Source organism: Vespa mandarinia, chromosome 4 (assembly GCF_050613455.1).
Source record: "Vespa mandarinia isolate Hongniang chromosome 4, ASM5061345v1, whole genome shotgun sequence".
Taxonomy (NCBI): Eukaryota; Metazoa; Arthropoda; class Insecta; order Hymenoptera; family Vespidae; genus Vespa; species Vespa mandarinia.
In genome coordinates this window covers 3,410,001-3,422,500 of record NC_140813.1, presented here as the reverse complement: position 1 = coordinate 3,422,500, position 12,500 = coordinate 3,410,001, and the positions used below count along the sequence as shown (strand labels likewise).

At 34.3% G+C, this 12,500-nt stretch overlaps 2 protein-coding genes across 3 annotated transcripts in view; both read right to left on the bottom strand.

Annotated features, from left to right (window-relative positions):
• hzg (CTD small phosphatase herzog) overlaps nucleotides 1-3,618 on the bottom strand; it is a 4,337-nt gene extending 719 nt beyond the window's left edge. Inside the window, exons 1-4 of one of the 2 annotated variants that reach the window (XM_035876023.2) lie at nucleotides 3,346-3,618; nucleotides 2,043-2,476; nucleotides 1,754-1,939; nucleotides 1-1,670 (exon numbers count right to left, since the gene is read on the bottom strand). The exon at nucleotides 1-1,670 is cut by the window's left edge and continues 719 nt beyond it. In XM_035876023.2, coding sequence (XP_035731916.1) covers nucleotides 1,479-1,670; nucleotides 1,754-1,939; nucleotides 2,043-2,476; nucleotides 3,346-3,415 — 882 coding nt within the window. In that variant the 5' untranslated portion in view covers nucleotides 3,416-3,618 and the 3' untranslated portion in view covers nucleotides 1-1,478. Of the gene's footprint in view, nucleotides 1,671-1,753; nucleotides 1,940-2,042; nucleotides 2,477-2,584; nucleotides 2,963-3,345 lie in introns of those variants that run through there. The other variant, XM_085656487.1, reaches the window with a different exon arrangement.
• A 2,800-nt stretch (nucleotides 3,619-6,418) lies between these two features.
• On the bottom strand, nucleotides 6,419-11,727 carry Glg1 (Golgi apparatus protein 1). The gene is made up of 13 exons (XM_035875986.2): nucleotides 11,066-11,727; nucleotides 10,013-10,996; nucleotides 9,833-9,934; nucleotides 9,469-9,747; nucleotides 9,203-9,372; nucleotides 8,994-9,111; nucleotides 8,640-8,836; nucleotides 8,323-8,542; nucleotides 7,899-8,225; nucleotides 7,586-7,765; nucleotides 7,287-7,512; nucleotides 7,103-7,209; nucleotides 6,419-7,000 (listed from the first exon to the last, which is right to left on the bottom strand). The coding sequence occupies exons 1-13, from the start codon at nucleotides 11,387-11,389 to the stop codon at nucleotides 6,836-6,838; spliced, it is 3,399 nt and encodes a 1,132-aa protein (XP_035731879.1). The 5' UTR covers nucleotides 11,390-11,727; the 3' UTR covers nucleotides 6,419-6,835.
• Between the last annotated feature and the right edge of the window lie 773 nt (nucleotides 11,728-12,500).

The following is a 12,500-nucleotide window of genomic DNA, read 5'->3' as shown; positions in this document are numbered from 1 at the left end:
CTACCCTTCACAAGGGCTCTATATTATCTATATAAATCTAATTCATTAACCATGTTATTATAATTGTTCATTTAACGTAAGATTTTTTTTTTTTTTTATTATCCGTACGATTGCGCTTGGAGGGAGAGAATGATATGCATTTTGGCTCGGTCTCTTTAAAATGTTATATCACTTTCTTGTAATTAAATTAGTTGACTCACTAACTGGCACACATTCTCCTTAAAGAAAAAAGAAAAAAAGAAAAAAAGAAAAAAGAAAAAAAAAACAGTCAATCGTACTGGCAAATCATGAAAATAATAATAATATAATCTAAAATATTTATAATAAAATTCATTGTTTAAAATACGAAGGATGATATCTGTTAGGGATGATTAAACGAATTTAACATTTAATGTATTATCATAATTTTAAGTTGCCAGCCTTTTGATATTTTTTTTTCGTGCTTTTTTTTTTATTTTTTTTTGTTTTTGTTTTTTAATATTCAATATTACGTCGAGTAACGATCGTAATATTATATATATATACATATATATATCATTGATCCTATGGGGAAAATGCTAAAAAAAAAATTACTATACGAACTCGAAGTTATGATGCGATGTACATATTTGTAATGCCAGCAAATGAAATGCAAATCAGTAAACAAATTGGTCCAAATAAAATGATGAAAAAAATGTTGAACACCGAACGACCCATCAAACGACTCATACTTATCAAGTGATAATTTCTTGTATGACTCTGTGCGATTTATATTCTGGATTTAGTTCAGGACTTTTAAGATTAATCCGTTGAGGTATTCAGCAAGTAAATATCATGCAATAGCACAAAATTTGCGTGCTCTAATACAACAAGAAATATATCATTCATCTTTTTTTTTTTCTTTTTTGTTTGTTTTTTTTTCCCACTTTCGTCTGTATCAAAGATATAAAGCACGCATTCACGTACTTTGATCTAACTAATTATACCGAAGCGCTTATCGATTTATTCTTTTCGTTCGATCATCGTCGAAAAAACTTTATGTCGTCGAAAAAACCCTTTGAATCGAAATGTAACAGAAGTTAATCGGTACACGTATTTTTTTTAATCATTCTTCATCGTTCTGTCTGTACCTATTATTTCTCTCTCTCTCTCTCTCTCTCTCTCTCTCTTTCTCTCTCTCTCTCTCTCTCTTTCTCTCTCTCTCTTTTTTCTAACGTTAGTTCTTCATCGCGTTGCTGCTTATTAGGAAGAAAATTTGAAGGCAACAACAAAGCAGAGTGCGGTTAATGTTGCACTATTATAACAGGGAAACGATACGCAGAAATATCCACCCAGACTAACACGGGTACTTTTGGCCTTAGATAAAATATCTAACTGGGCATACCCGATTATCCATCGCAGCACAATAAGTGATTAGCATTGGACAAATCAATTAAGATCCTCCTTAATGCACATCGAGTGATAACAAGACTGGTCACTTGACCAGAACATAGGTGGGGCTAGGAAGCACCAAGCGAACCTGATCCAGGACTGGGACTATTTTGTACCGTAGTTGATACTTGATTATATGGATGATTGCTGTTGCACAAAACTGTATAAATGTTCTCCACGCTACTAAGTTTCTCAAAGAATGGAATTAAATCTAATAGTTCTGAGTCCGTCATGTCATCAAACCAGGATGTCACTGGAACCTAAAATCAAATTATCAATTAACATTTTTGATCGGTATATTCTCAAGTTTATTTTTCAAAGTGTATAAATTATTATTATTCACCGCATTATCAGGATGAAAGATATAGCTGGCAGGGCTATTATCGACAATAATAATTTGTTGTAGATCTCTTCCCAGCTTATTTAAATCTTTAACATAATTTCCTCTATGAAAGACGCACGACTCTCTGAATAATCTTGCTCTAAATACTCCCCATCTGTCTAGTAGATCGGCTACAGGATCAGCATACTGCAAACAAAACACAGAAATACATTATGTATTTATTTGGTAACATATTAACCTAGAATAGATTTAAATTTATATCATTTTAAATGAAGATATCGATAACTACCTTAGCTAAACTTGCTGTGAACAATACACATTCGTATAGTTCTCCCATCCTCTGCAAAAATTCATCCACATAAGGCCTCTTTAAGACATACACTTGGTGTACTGTTCCATCAATTTCTACAGGAACAACAAAATCCGCATTGTTGATCGGTTTGAAAGAACTGTGCACAAGTGTCTCATCCAAATCGATCACCATGCATTTTTTATGCATATCCTGATGTCTGACAGGCGGTAAAAGATACCGTGGGGACCCAGTTCCTGGTGGCGGTGAACCCCGTCCATCTCCTTGTAGCGAACTTGTTTTGGAACTTTTTGAACTACTTCCTCGTCCTCTACCAAGACAACAAAGCAGAGAACGCAAGAGTCCACGCCCTCTTGGTTTCTTGCCACCTGTGGGACCGTTGCTGGCCGCTTCATTCTCGCGTGGCAATTGGGCTATATTTGATAACAAAAAAAAAAAAGAAAAAAAAAATAATAATAATGCCTTTATCCCACTAATAATACGAAGAGATAATCTATTGTTGTTATGTTATAGTAACTCACTTGTTTGGAAATAACTTGTAATTAGAAGCATACACAAATGTAATATTGACAAAATGTGGAAATATTTTTTGGCCTAGAAAACATCAATATTTATAGAAAAAGCAAAAGGCCTTTGTCATAAAACGTAACATAATATAGGAACAGTGTTTTGGTATCATTTACGTTCCTAAGAATGTACGATATGAAAGTGTAAAGAAAATTTCATCTTCGTCAACGCACGCATAGTAGGACGAAGATAGCATTAGTGACACGAATGTTAGGAGGTTCGTAAATTAAAGCAGCGGCAAGGTAAGATATGGCACGGAAGAGAGAAACGAGTCGAGATTGAGGAGTAAAGGGGAGTGAAAGAAAAGAGGGGCAACTAGTAGAAAGAGAGAGAGAGAGAGAGAGAAAGAGAGAGACACGATTCGACTACGAGGCGAGGCCAGGCGAAAACGCGGGGCGAGATGTTGGAGGAGTAGAAACGAGAGAGAAAGAGAAAGAGAGAGAGAGAGAGAGAGAGAGAGAGAAAGAGAGAGAGAGAATGGAGAAGGAAGGCGAACCGTGAGAGACGAGTAATGGAGGAAACGTAGGAGGAGAAGAGGGGAAAGGAAAGGAGGGAGGGTGGAGAGAGGCAAGAGGACCGAGGCAAAGTTTAGGAGAGAGAAGGTGAGGAGAGGCGCGGTGCAGTCCCGTAACAGGTGCAGATTCCATCCAGCATCTGGAAGAAAAATGCAGAAAAAGGCGTAGGATTGGGAGCCGTTCGCGTTATGTTTACCTACCTTTCTCGTTATTAAACTGGCCTAGCTCGTCATCCCGCGACACTTGGGTGATAATGGACGATGCGTCCATTTAAACATTTGCTGGGAGTCCCTCCGTGTTGCTCGATCGTGAATTCCTTGGATGCGCGCGCGGGGGGATACCACCGACACACGCGCTCGCGCGCTCGCGCGCAAGCCTCGAAGGAGAGCGTACGCGCGCACGATGCACGCACACGCGCTAACTCGTTTGGCCGCTCGCGACACGGCAATTCCGTTCTCCTACTACCACCACCACTACCACCACCACCACCACCACTACCACCACCACTACTACTACCGCCGCCGCCGCCGCCGCCGCCGCCAGTACCACCACTACCACCAAGACCACCACCAGCAGCAGCAGCAACACTGCTACCACCACTGCTATTATTATTACTATTACTATCACCACCACTACCGACGACGACGACGACGACGACGACGACGACGACGAAAAACCTCCTCCCCCTCCACCACAACCGACCCGTCACCGTCGTCGCCAGCACCTCCACTCCTTCTCTTTTACCGTCGTCGTCGTCGCCGCCGCCGCCGCCGCCGTCGCCGTCGCCGTCGCCGTCACCACCACCACCTCCACCGTCGTCGCAGACGCCGCCACCACCACCACCACTGCGGCCGCAGCCACTGCGAAGATCACCGCGGCACGGCGGACTTGGACGCATAGGCGCGGACGCACGCACACGCTGTGCTTCAATGGCACGCGGTGCTTCGCCGATCTCCCCCCCTTTTTTCGTTCACTCACTCTTCCTTCTCTCTTTCTTTCTTTTCCTCTTCTGCGATGTCTCTCTCTCTCGCTCGCTCTCTCTCTCCTTCGCTCTCTCTCTCTCTCTTCCTATCTATCTATCTATCTATCTCTTTTTTATTTCCTTCGTAACTCAAGACACACTTCTTGCACTTCTTCGTACGACGAAGAACTTTTAAAACTGTCTTTCTCTTCACCAACTCTCTCCTTTTTTTTTATATCCCCCTCTTCTACACTTTTCTTTATAATAATAATAATAATAATAATAATAATAATAATAATAATAATAATAATAATAATAATAATAATACTAATACTCTCAATTCGTACACCGCCAAATTGACACCGATCTTCTATCGTGCCAAATACTCGTTAAAAATCTCTTTTGACGTTCCACCTTCATTTTCCAACATATATGTACGGAAGAGATACACTCGCGCCCATCATTTACCTTCTTACTACTCTACCATTACCATCACCACCACCACCACCACCACTACTACCACTACTATTATTATTGTAACGGAGAAAAAACCGGGCACGCGCTCGCGCGCGCACTCCACTCTACAACGCGCCTTTTTTTTACGCGCCACACCTATCTCCCCAGTGACGATTCATTGCGATTCCATTCGCATATCTTTCTCTTTTTTTTCTCTCTCTCTCCCTCTTCCCCCTCTTTCTTTCTCTCTCTCTCTCTCTCTCTCTCTCTCTCTCTCTCTCTCTCTCTCTCTCTCTTTACCAACTATATTCTTCTCGCATATGTCCCGATAATGTCTTCGAGTCGTTAACAAAACAATGATCGAAGTTAAGAAGAACGAGCAATGCAAGCGGCTTACTTTGATCGTGACGTTAATAACAGTCTCTTTCATTCGAGCAAGTCGATCGAACGAATTTGTACGTCAAAATTGTAGAAAAAAAAAAAAAAAAATAAGAGAGTGCAAACAGAGAAACTATGACGAACTATGGGGGGGACTTGGCACAGCTAACTCAACGTTCAATGTATCCACGAGAACTCGCGTATTCACCGTGTTCCGTCGTATCTCTGCTTTCATCGTCCCTATCCTCTACACCTCTCCGCACCACCCTCACAGACTGTCTATCACTCACTCTCTCTCTCTCTCTCTTACTCTTTTTCTCTTTATCTCACTCACAGTATTACGCTCCTTTGGCTTCGGTCTTACGAACCACAGATCGCCGCGCCTCCTTGCGGCGTATAATGCAAATGATAACCTTGATCGCAGGCTCATGTAGTGCAAACTCGAAAATCGAGAGCTATCACTGGAATTAGAATCGTAAAGTCAAGTCGACATCGTTATTCATACATACACATATATATATGTATATATATATATATGAGAATGTTGCGTGATATATGGATATATGTATATATCTCATTCCGATCTCTTATACGTGTTGCACGGCCTTCGCTAAAGCTACGATCGTCCTTAGTAGTATTTTGAAATTTTCTCAAATACAACGTTCAATAACACCTTTGATTCACGTAGTTACACAATGGCGGTGCATTCATCTTATCTGAGAAAGAATGCACGTATTAATGCTTTTTAATATTTTCTTTTTTCTCTCTTTTTTTTTGTTTCATTCGTACGTGTTATTTTTTGCATGTCCGGCAATGTCATTTTGTTATTAACTTTTTATAGATTAAATTATTTATCATCGAGTTTAGGTTAATTGAATTTCGATATTTTGAATCGGAAAAAAAAAATATCTAGTCGGATCCGTTACGTTCGTTGAAATTTCAAATTAAGAATTAAATTTTATTTTTATGTATAACAGGAGGTTAAATATATATGTAATATAATATGAAATATCTGATATTTATTCTATTTAATCGGTTTTAGATAAGATCGAATTATCGTAATGACGATTAATTTTTTTTATTGACGATTTTTTTTTAATATTTAAATTCGTTACATGTATATAACATCGATCAAATTTTATTGAAAAAAAAATAAAAAAGAAAAACAAAAACAAAAAAAAAAGAAGAAATTAATACAATCTACATACATTTACTATAGATTATCTTGAATTTTAAATATATTACATGTAAATATAACATTTATTACAATGATCAAAATATATTATTAAATCTCTTGATAGTTATATCATTATCAATGTGATAAAATAAAAAAAAATGTATAAGTTGTTTTCAGGTAAGACGTTTGAATTTAAATAAAAGAAAAATATTTTTTATTCCTTCCTTTCATGGATCTTTATATATATTACAAATATATGTAGAAAAACAGACATAAGAAATAAATTTCATCCAAGAGTTCATTTTATAATATTTTCGGCATATTTATTAAATCCTAATATATATACTTATATGTCCTTGTGAACACGTTGTAACATTGACTCTCATAACTTTCTTTTATACATATGAATAGTTCAGTTTTTTTCCTTTTTAATCAGTTTGCCATATAATAAAATCAATTTCATTGTATATACATCGCAGAAGAGCATAAATATTTATTTTTATTTATACAAGTAATAAAGAAAAGTATAAAAAATTAATATTTATATTTGCGTGATCATTTAAAAAATTTCTCAATTAGTTTAGACTTAGAATAGAACGCGAAATGATCACTCAGATTCGGATCATTCTAATTTCTGAAGTTAATTTATAATTAGGAGAAAATCCTTTCCTTTTTTTTTTTTTTTTTTTTGTGGACGGATAAGCCCAACTTTAATTTTTCACTTATTTTTCATTATCCATGTTTTCCTCGTTACTTTTCCACATAGCATACCAGCAATAAAAATAAGTCCAACAATGGTAAGTGCCATTATTACAAAGTATTTTTTTCGAGGAGATCGATTAAGAGATGAATACAGTTCTTCTATACTATTAGGAGCAATTAACTACGAATAAAATGAATTACATTAAAATGATTGATCATTAGTAACGAAAGTTATTCAATTCTAATCTAAATATATTAAGAAATAATAACATGATAATAATACCTTAGCAGCATTTCTGAACATTTCCATTCTTGTTGTCAACATTTTATAACAATCTGGTTCCAAAGATTTTCTCTTATCTTGTAAAACATTTTGCAGACACATGATATCTGAAAAATTGACAGTTTTTATTAACTATCACTGCCATAATTCTTCTGTTTTTCTCTTATCATTTTATCTCACTTACGTCTTCCTGCTCCTTGTGGAATATCACTGCAATATTTGCTAACATCTACCGCACAAGCTTTTTGTAATAGAGGGTCAACGTTAATATCTGCTCTCGTTTGTTCTATCAAATCTGCTACCTCCAATCTACATTCCTCTCTCATAACTTTATTTCCAGCATTGAATTCCATTTTCAAACATTCCTCTACAGTGCCAGGATCATTTTCATTGTTACATATTGTTTCGATCTAAACAAATATAATTTACGAATTTAATATTCGTAACTTTAGAAAAAAAAAAAAATAAACACAATATGATTACCTCGTGTGCACACATTGTAGCTAATAATGGATTCAAGTGATAATTTAGAGCAGCTTCTCTAAGTATAATGGTCATTTGTTGCTCACATTTTGGCACAAGTTTGGCTTCCCTAAATTTAATTTTTAAGCATTTTATAACTTTTCCTTCAAGTTCCTTATCAGTTGGTTCATGTATTAAAACCTATTTTACATTAAAAAAAAAATAATACATATATACCTATACATTTTAAAAATAAGAATCTAATGTGTATATATATATATATATATATATATATATATATACAAAATATATGTATAAAATAAAAATATTTTACCCCTTTGCAATATCTGTCAATATCATAGGTACATGCACTTTGTAAAGCAGTGTTAAATCTGTAGTCAGTATTTTGTTCAATCATTCTTTTAATTACGATACTTTTACAATTATCATCGAAAGTAGGATCATTTTTATATCTTTTTAAACAATCAAGACTTCCTGATCGATTTACGTCATGGCAAAATTGTCTCAACATTGCACGGCAAGTATTTATTAATGCAAAATCGCTCGAACTATCTTGAAACTCTTGTTTTCTTACGTTAAATAATTTTTTATGACATGAATCAGACAATTTTGTTTTGTGTAAAGCTAAACACTCTAATACCTATATATAAAAGAATTATATTCATTTTATTCAATTGAAATATTATCATATACTTGATAAATATTTTAAATAGATATTTAAGAATCATGAATTTTACCTGTGAATTGCCTGGTTCCACTTTAAAACAATATTGTTTTATATCTTGTGCACACAATGCATGTAACGCAGGATCAAATTGTATATTTTCTCGCTGTTGATATAATTGAGCTTTCAATTGTTGTCTACATTCTTTTGGTATACGATGTTGAGTATTTCTCATTATGTCTCCTTGTACAATCGAGCTAAGACATTCTATAACTTCTGCTTTTGTTTTCGATCTACAACAATAATATTTATATTAATTATATTGCATATATATGTATATATATGTATGCATTATGTATTAATAATTATTCTCAAGAATATGTTAATTACTTGGGACACCATCTTTTAACGTAAGTTCTACAAGCTTCTTTAAACTTGTACGTAAATCGATAATTCTTCAATGATATTAATTGAAAATGTTCTACGGCTGCTTTACATTTATAATCAGATCGAACATCTAACTCATTTTTATGTTCTATTAAACATTCCATCATATCACCTTCGTCTTTACCATATTTAAGCACTTCCTAAAAAATTTTAATTATGATATACATATATATAAATATATATATATATATATTTGATACCAATTAAATATGCTATAACGTTTAATATCACTTACTAATATTTTGGTATTCAAAATGCATCTTTAGTCCATATAAAAAAAAAAAAATTTGTGTATACCTCACAATGATGTTCCATAACGTGTTGACATGCCGACGAAATTATTGGATTCAATTCAATACGTTCAGCTTGTACTTCTGTAAAATTTCCAACTGCCAATTTGCATATTTTAGTTAAACTGTAATATAAATATATTTTTTTTCCTTTTATTAATAACCAATAGAAGCGCACAATGACTTTAAGAAATATCATTTGGTATGATACAATACCTATCCAAATTATCTTGAAGACACAGAATTTCCTCTCCTTTTGCAGTTTTATCATAACAAAATGATGCCAAATCACTTAAACATACTTCTTCAATTTCAGGTTGTAAATCTACGTTTACCGCCCTTTGTCTCATGACTCTTCTTATTTCCTCTAAACATTCACCCTTTAACTATAAAATGAGAAAATTTTAAATACAAATAACAAAAAAGAAAAAATATATATATATATATTTAAATAAATAGAAACGATTAAATCACATTCCTACCGTCAAATTTTTTTGATAGGCATGTCTGTATAAACATGGTAATACAAGAGGACCTCTTTCTGGATCCATTTGTGTTCCATCGTTTGCCCATGCATTTGCCGCATGACATAAACGTATAGCATCATATTTACATGCTTTATACAATTGAGGATCCAATTTGTAATCTCTAGCTACGAAATATTGTATTTGAATTAAAGCCGTTTCACAGGCTTCTGTCATTTTAGGAGTTCCAATTTGATCTGTCAAACAAGATATAACTCTGGCATCTCCGCCACGTACCTGATAAATAAAAAGATTTACAATTAAAATATATCATCAAAGTTATTTAAAATAATCATTGTATATATCATAAATGGTATCATACATCTTTGCAAGCTTGATTGACAAGAAGCTGACATTCTTCTCTTAAAATTGGATCTATTCTCCAATCTTCTCCGACATCTGCCCCTTTAATTAATTGTTCTAACTATACAAATAAAGATGATATATAATAATATAAAAGGATATTATTATAATATTATAATATTATCAGTTATATATTTACCGCTCTCTGACATTTGTTAGAAACTTTAGACTTCTTCTTTCGGGTTCTGGTATGTTCCATTAAACAATGAATCGTGACACCACCAACTTCAAGGCTATTGCAAAACATTGTAATATCATTTGCACAACCATCAACTATTTCAGGGGATAATCTATAATCTTCCATTAATAATTTTCTATGATCAAACATTTCTGCTTGACAAGAGCTTTCAATTTTGGAACCATTTTTCATAGCCGATTCCAGACAAAGCAATATTTGTGCGAGTCTTATTTCTTTATCCTCTGATACCCCTTTTTTACAACGATTCGTTTTAATATCTTCCTTACATGCTTTAACGAAACCTTTGCTGACCTTATAATCAGAGGCAATAAGTTTTTCCCTTCTTATAAGTTGATTTTGACACTGAGTTGTCATGGAATGTTCCATTTTATGTTGCATTAAACATTTATATACTTGACCACTTCCTGGCCTAATACTTGGACAAAATTTGATATGATCATGTATACAGGCTAAATAAAGTTGACGATCCAATTTAATATTATCAGCTTGTATTTCGGAAACACGGAGTATACGTCGTTTACATTTAACCTGTAACTGTTCGATATGTTCTTGCAAACAGGCTAAAATTTGTCCCTGCGATATGTCTCTATACTGTTGTATTCTGCCACATTTAAACGTTTTGATATCTTCTTCGCAATCAGAAAAAAATGGTGTAATTATTCTGAAATCACTAAATGCTATCCATTCTAATCGTTGTATGTAAGCGATACATTGCGGATTTTTTACGCTCTCCCTTTTTTCCACTAAACAAGACAAATAAGCTCCCTGTACATTTCCTTCGGGAGAACATTCTAAATTATCCAGCTCATTGTGATCGCATGCCTTTTTAGCCAATCTATATACATTTTGATTGTTCGTAATGTTCTTTACATAATCCCAAATTGCTTGTTGACAATCGGTATCGATGATAGACATTTCGTTTGGCTATAAAATTAAAATATAAATAATGAAGAAAAAGAATAATATAATATTTGATAATTCATTATAATTTACCTTCAAAGTTTGAATGCATTCCAATAGCACCAACTCGTCATTTTTATCTACGTCCTCGCAGAGCTCCTTTAAATTCATTTGACACTTTGGTAACATAAAGCTTAACAAATTATTCTCTCGTTTATGTATAGGATTTCTTTTGATCCTATGCAAACTGTCACCAGAAGGTTTGCTAAAAACCCAACTAATTTGTGGGCTAATTTCATTTTCGTTCGTAGATGAATTTTCGGAATAAACATTCGACGTAAATGCAATAGAAGTGAATAATAAAAGTTGTAGAAAAATCGTAAATAAAATACTACTAAAATATTCCGTGCGTTCCATTCTATGTAATGAAGTCTTCGAGCGTTAGCGCTTGCACTCAAATTATATTTCTTGCAGTACACATTACAACGCAATCACTTTTTCACGGGAGACGTTGAAGCTTTTTCTTCCTTCCCTCGCGGACCCTCTCTCTCACACTCTCTCTCTCTCTCTCTCTCTTAACCGTCATATAAAATCAACGTCATGAGTATTTAACTGAACTTTGCGCGTGAGTATATTACCATAAGATATTTTCCAACGCGACGATGAGGACAACGAGGACGACGACGACGAGGACGACAACGACAACGACAACGCTTACAATTCGAGATTCCATCGACATGCGATGACGCGCGAAGGACGTTAACGACGATTGGTCATCGTCCTTGACTATATTATATTCAATCAAAGCGCGTAATTTAAACGAAAAGTACAAAATATGTGGATGATTAACGTTCGAGAAGAATTCGAGATAATAAAATCTCTACGGTATATTATGGAAATATTAATTGAAGGCGTTAGATAGTGAACGTAGATGTTAAAAAAAAAAAAAAAAAAAAAAAAAAAAAAGAAAAGAAAAAAGAAAAAAAAAGAAAAAAGGGGGCGGCTGGGGGAAAGAAAAAAGTAAATAAAATTTATTTCGATAATTAAATAAAATTAATAATAATAACAATAATAATAATAATAATAATAATAATAATAATAATAATAATAATAATACGAAATGTTTATGATTAAAAAAAGATTGAACGATAAAAGATGAAATCAAATTATGACGCATTTCCGAAGTTTACCGAAGAGATACGAAGATCGGTAAACGATTGTCGTAATACGTTGGACGACAAAGGCAACCAAGCAATCAACCAACCAACCAACCAACCAACCAACCAACCAACCAATCTAAACCAACCAACCAGCTAAAGGATGTTAAAAGCGACGAACGTATGTATGACGTAACGTTGGTAGCACTGCGTAATCGCATGCTCTGTGTTAGTGTATATATATATATATATATGTGTGTGTGTGTGTGTGTATCTTAGCCCCGTCGTCTGCATTAAAGGGGGCAAGTGACAGCTCTGGGAGCTACATATATCGTTGACACTCGTGGGTGCGTAAAACGACGGCGTCGGCC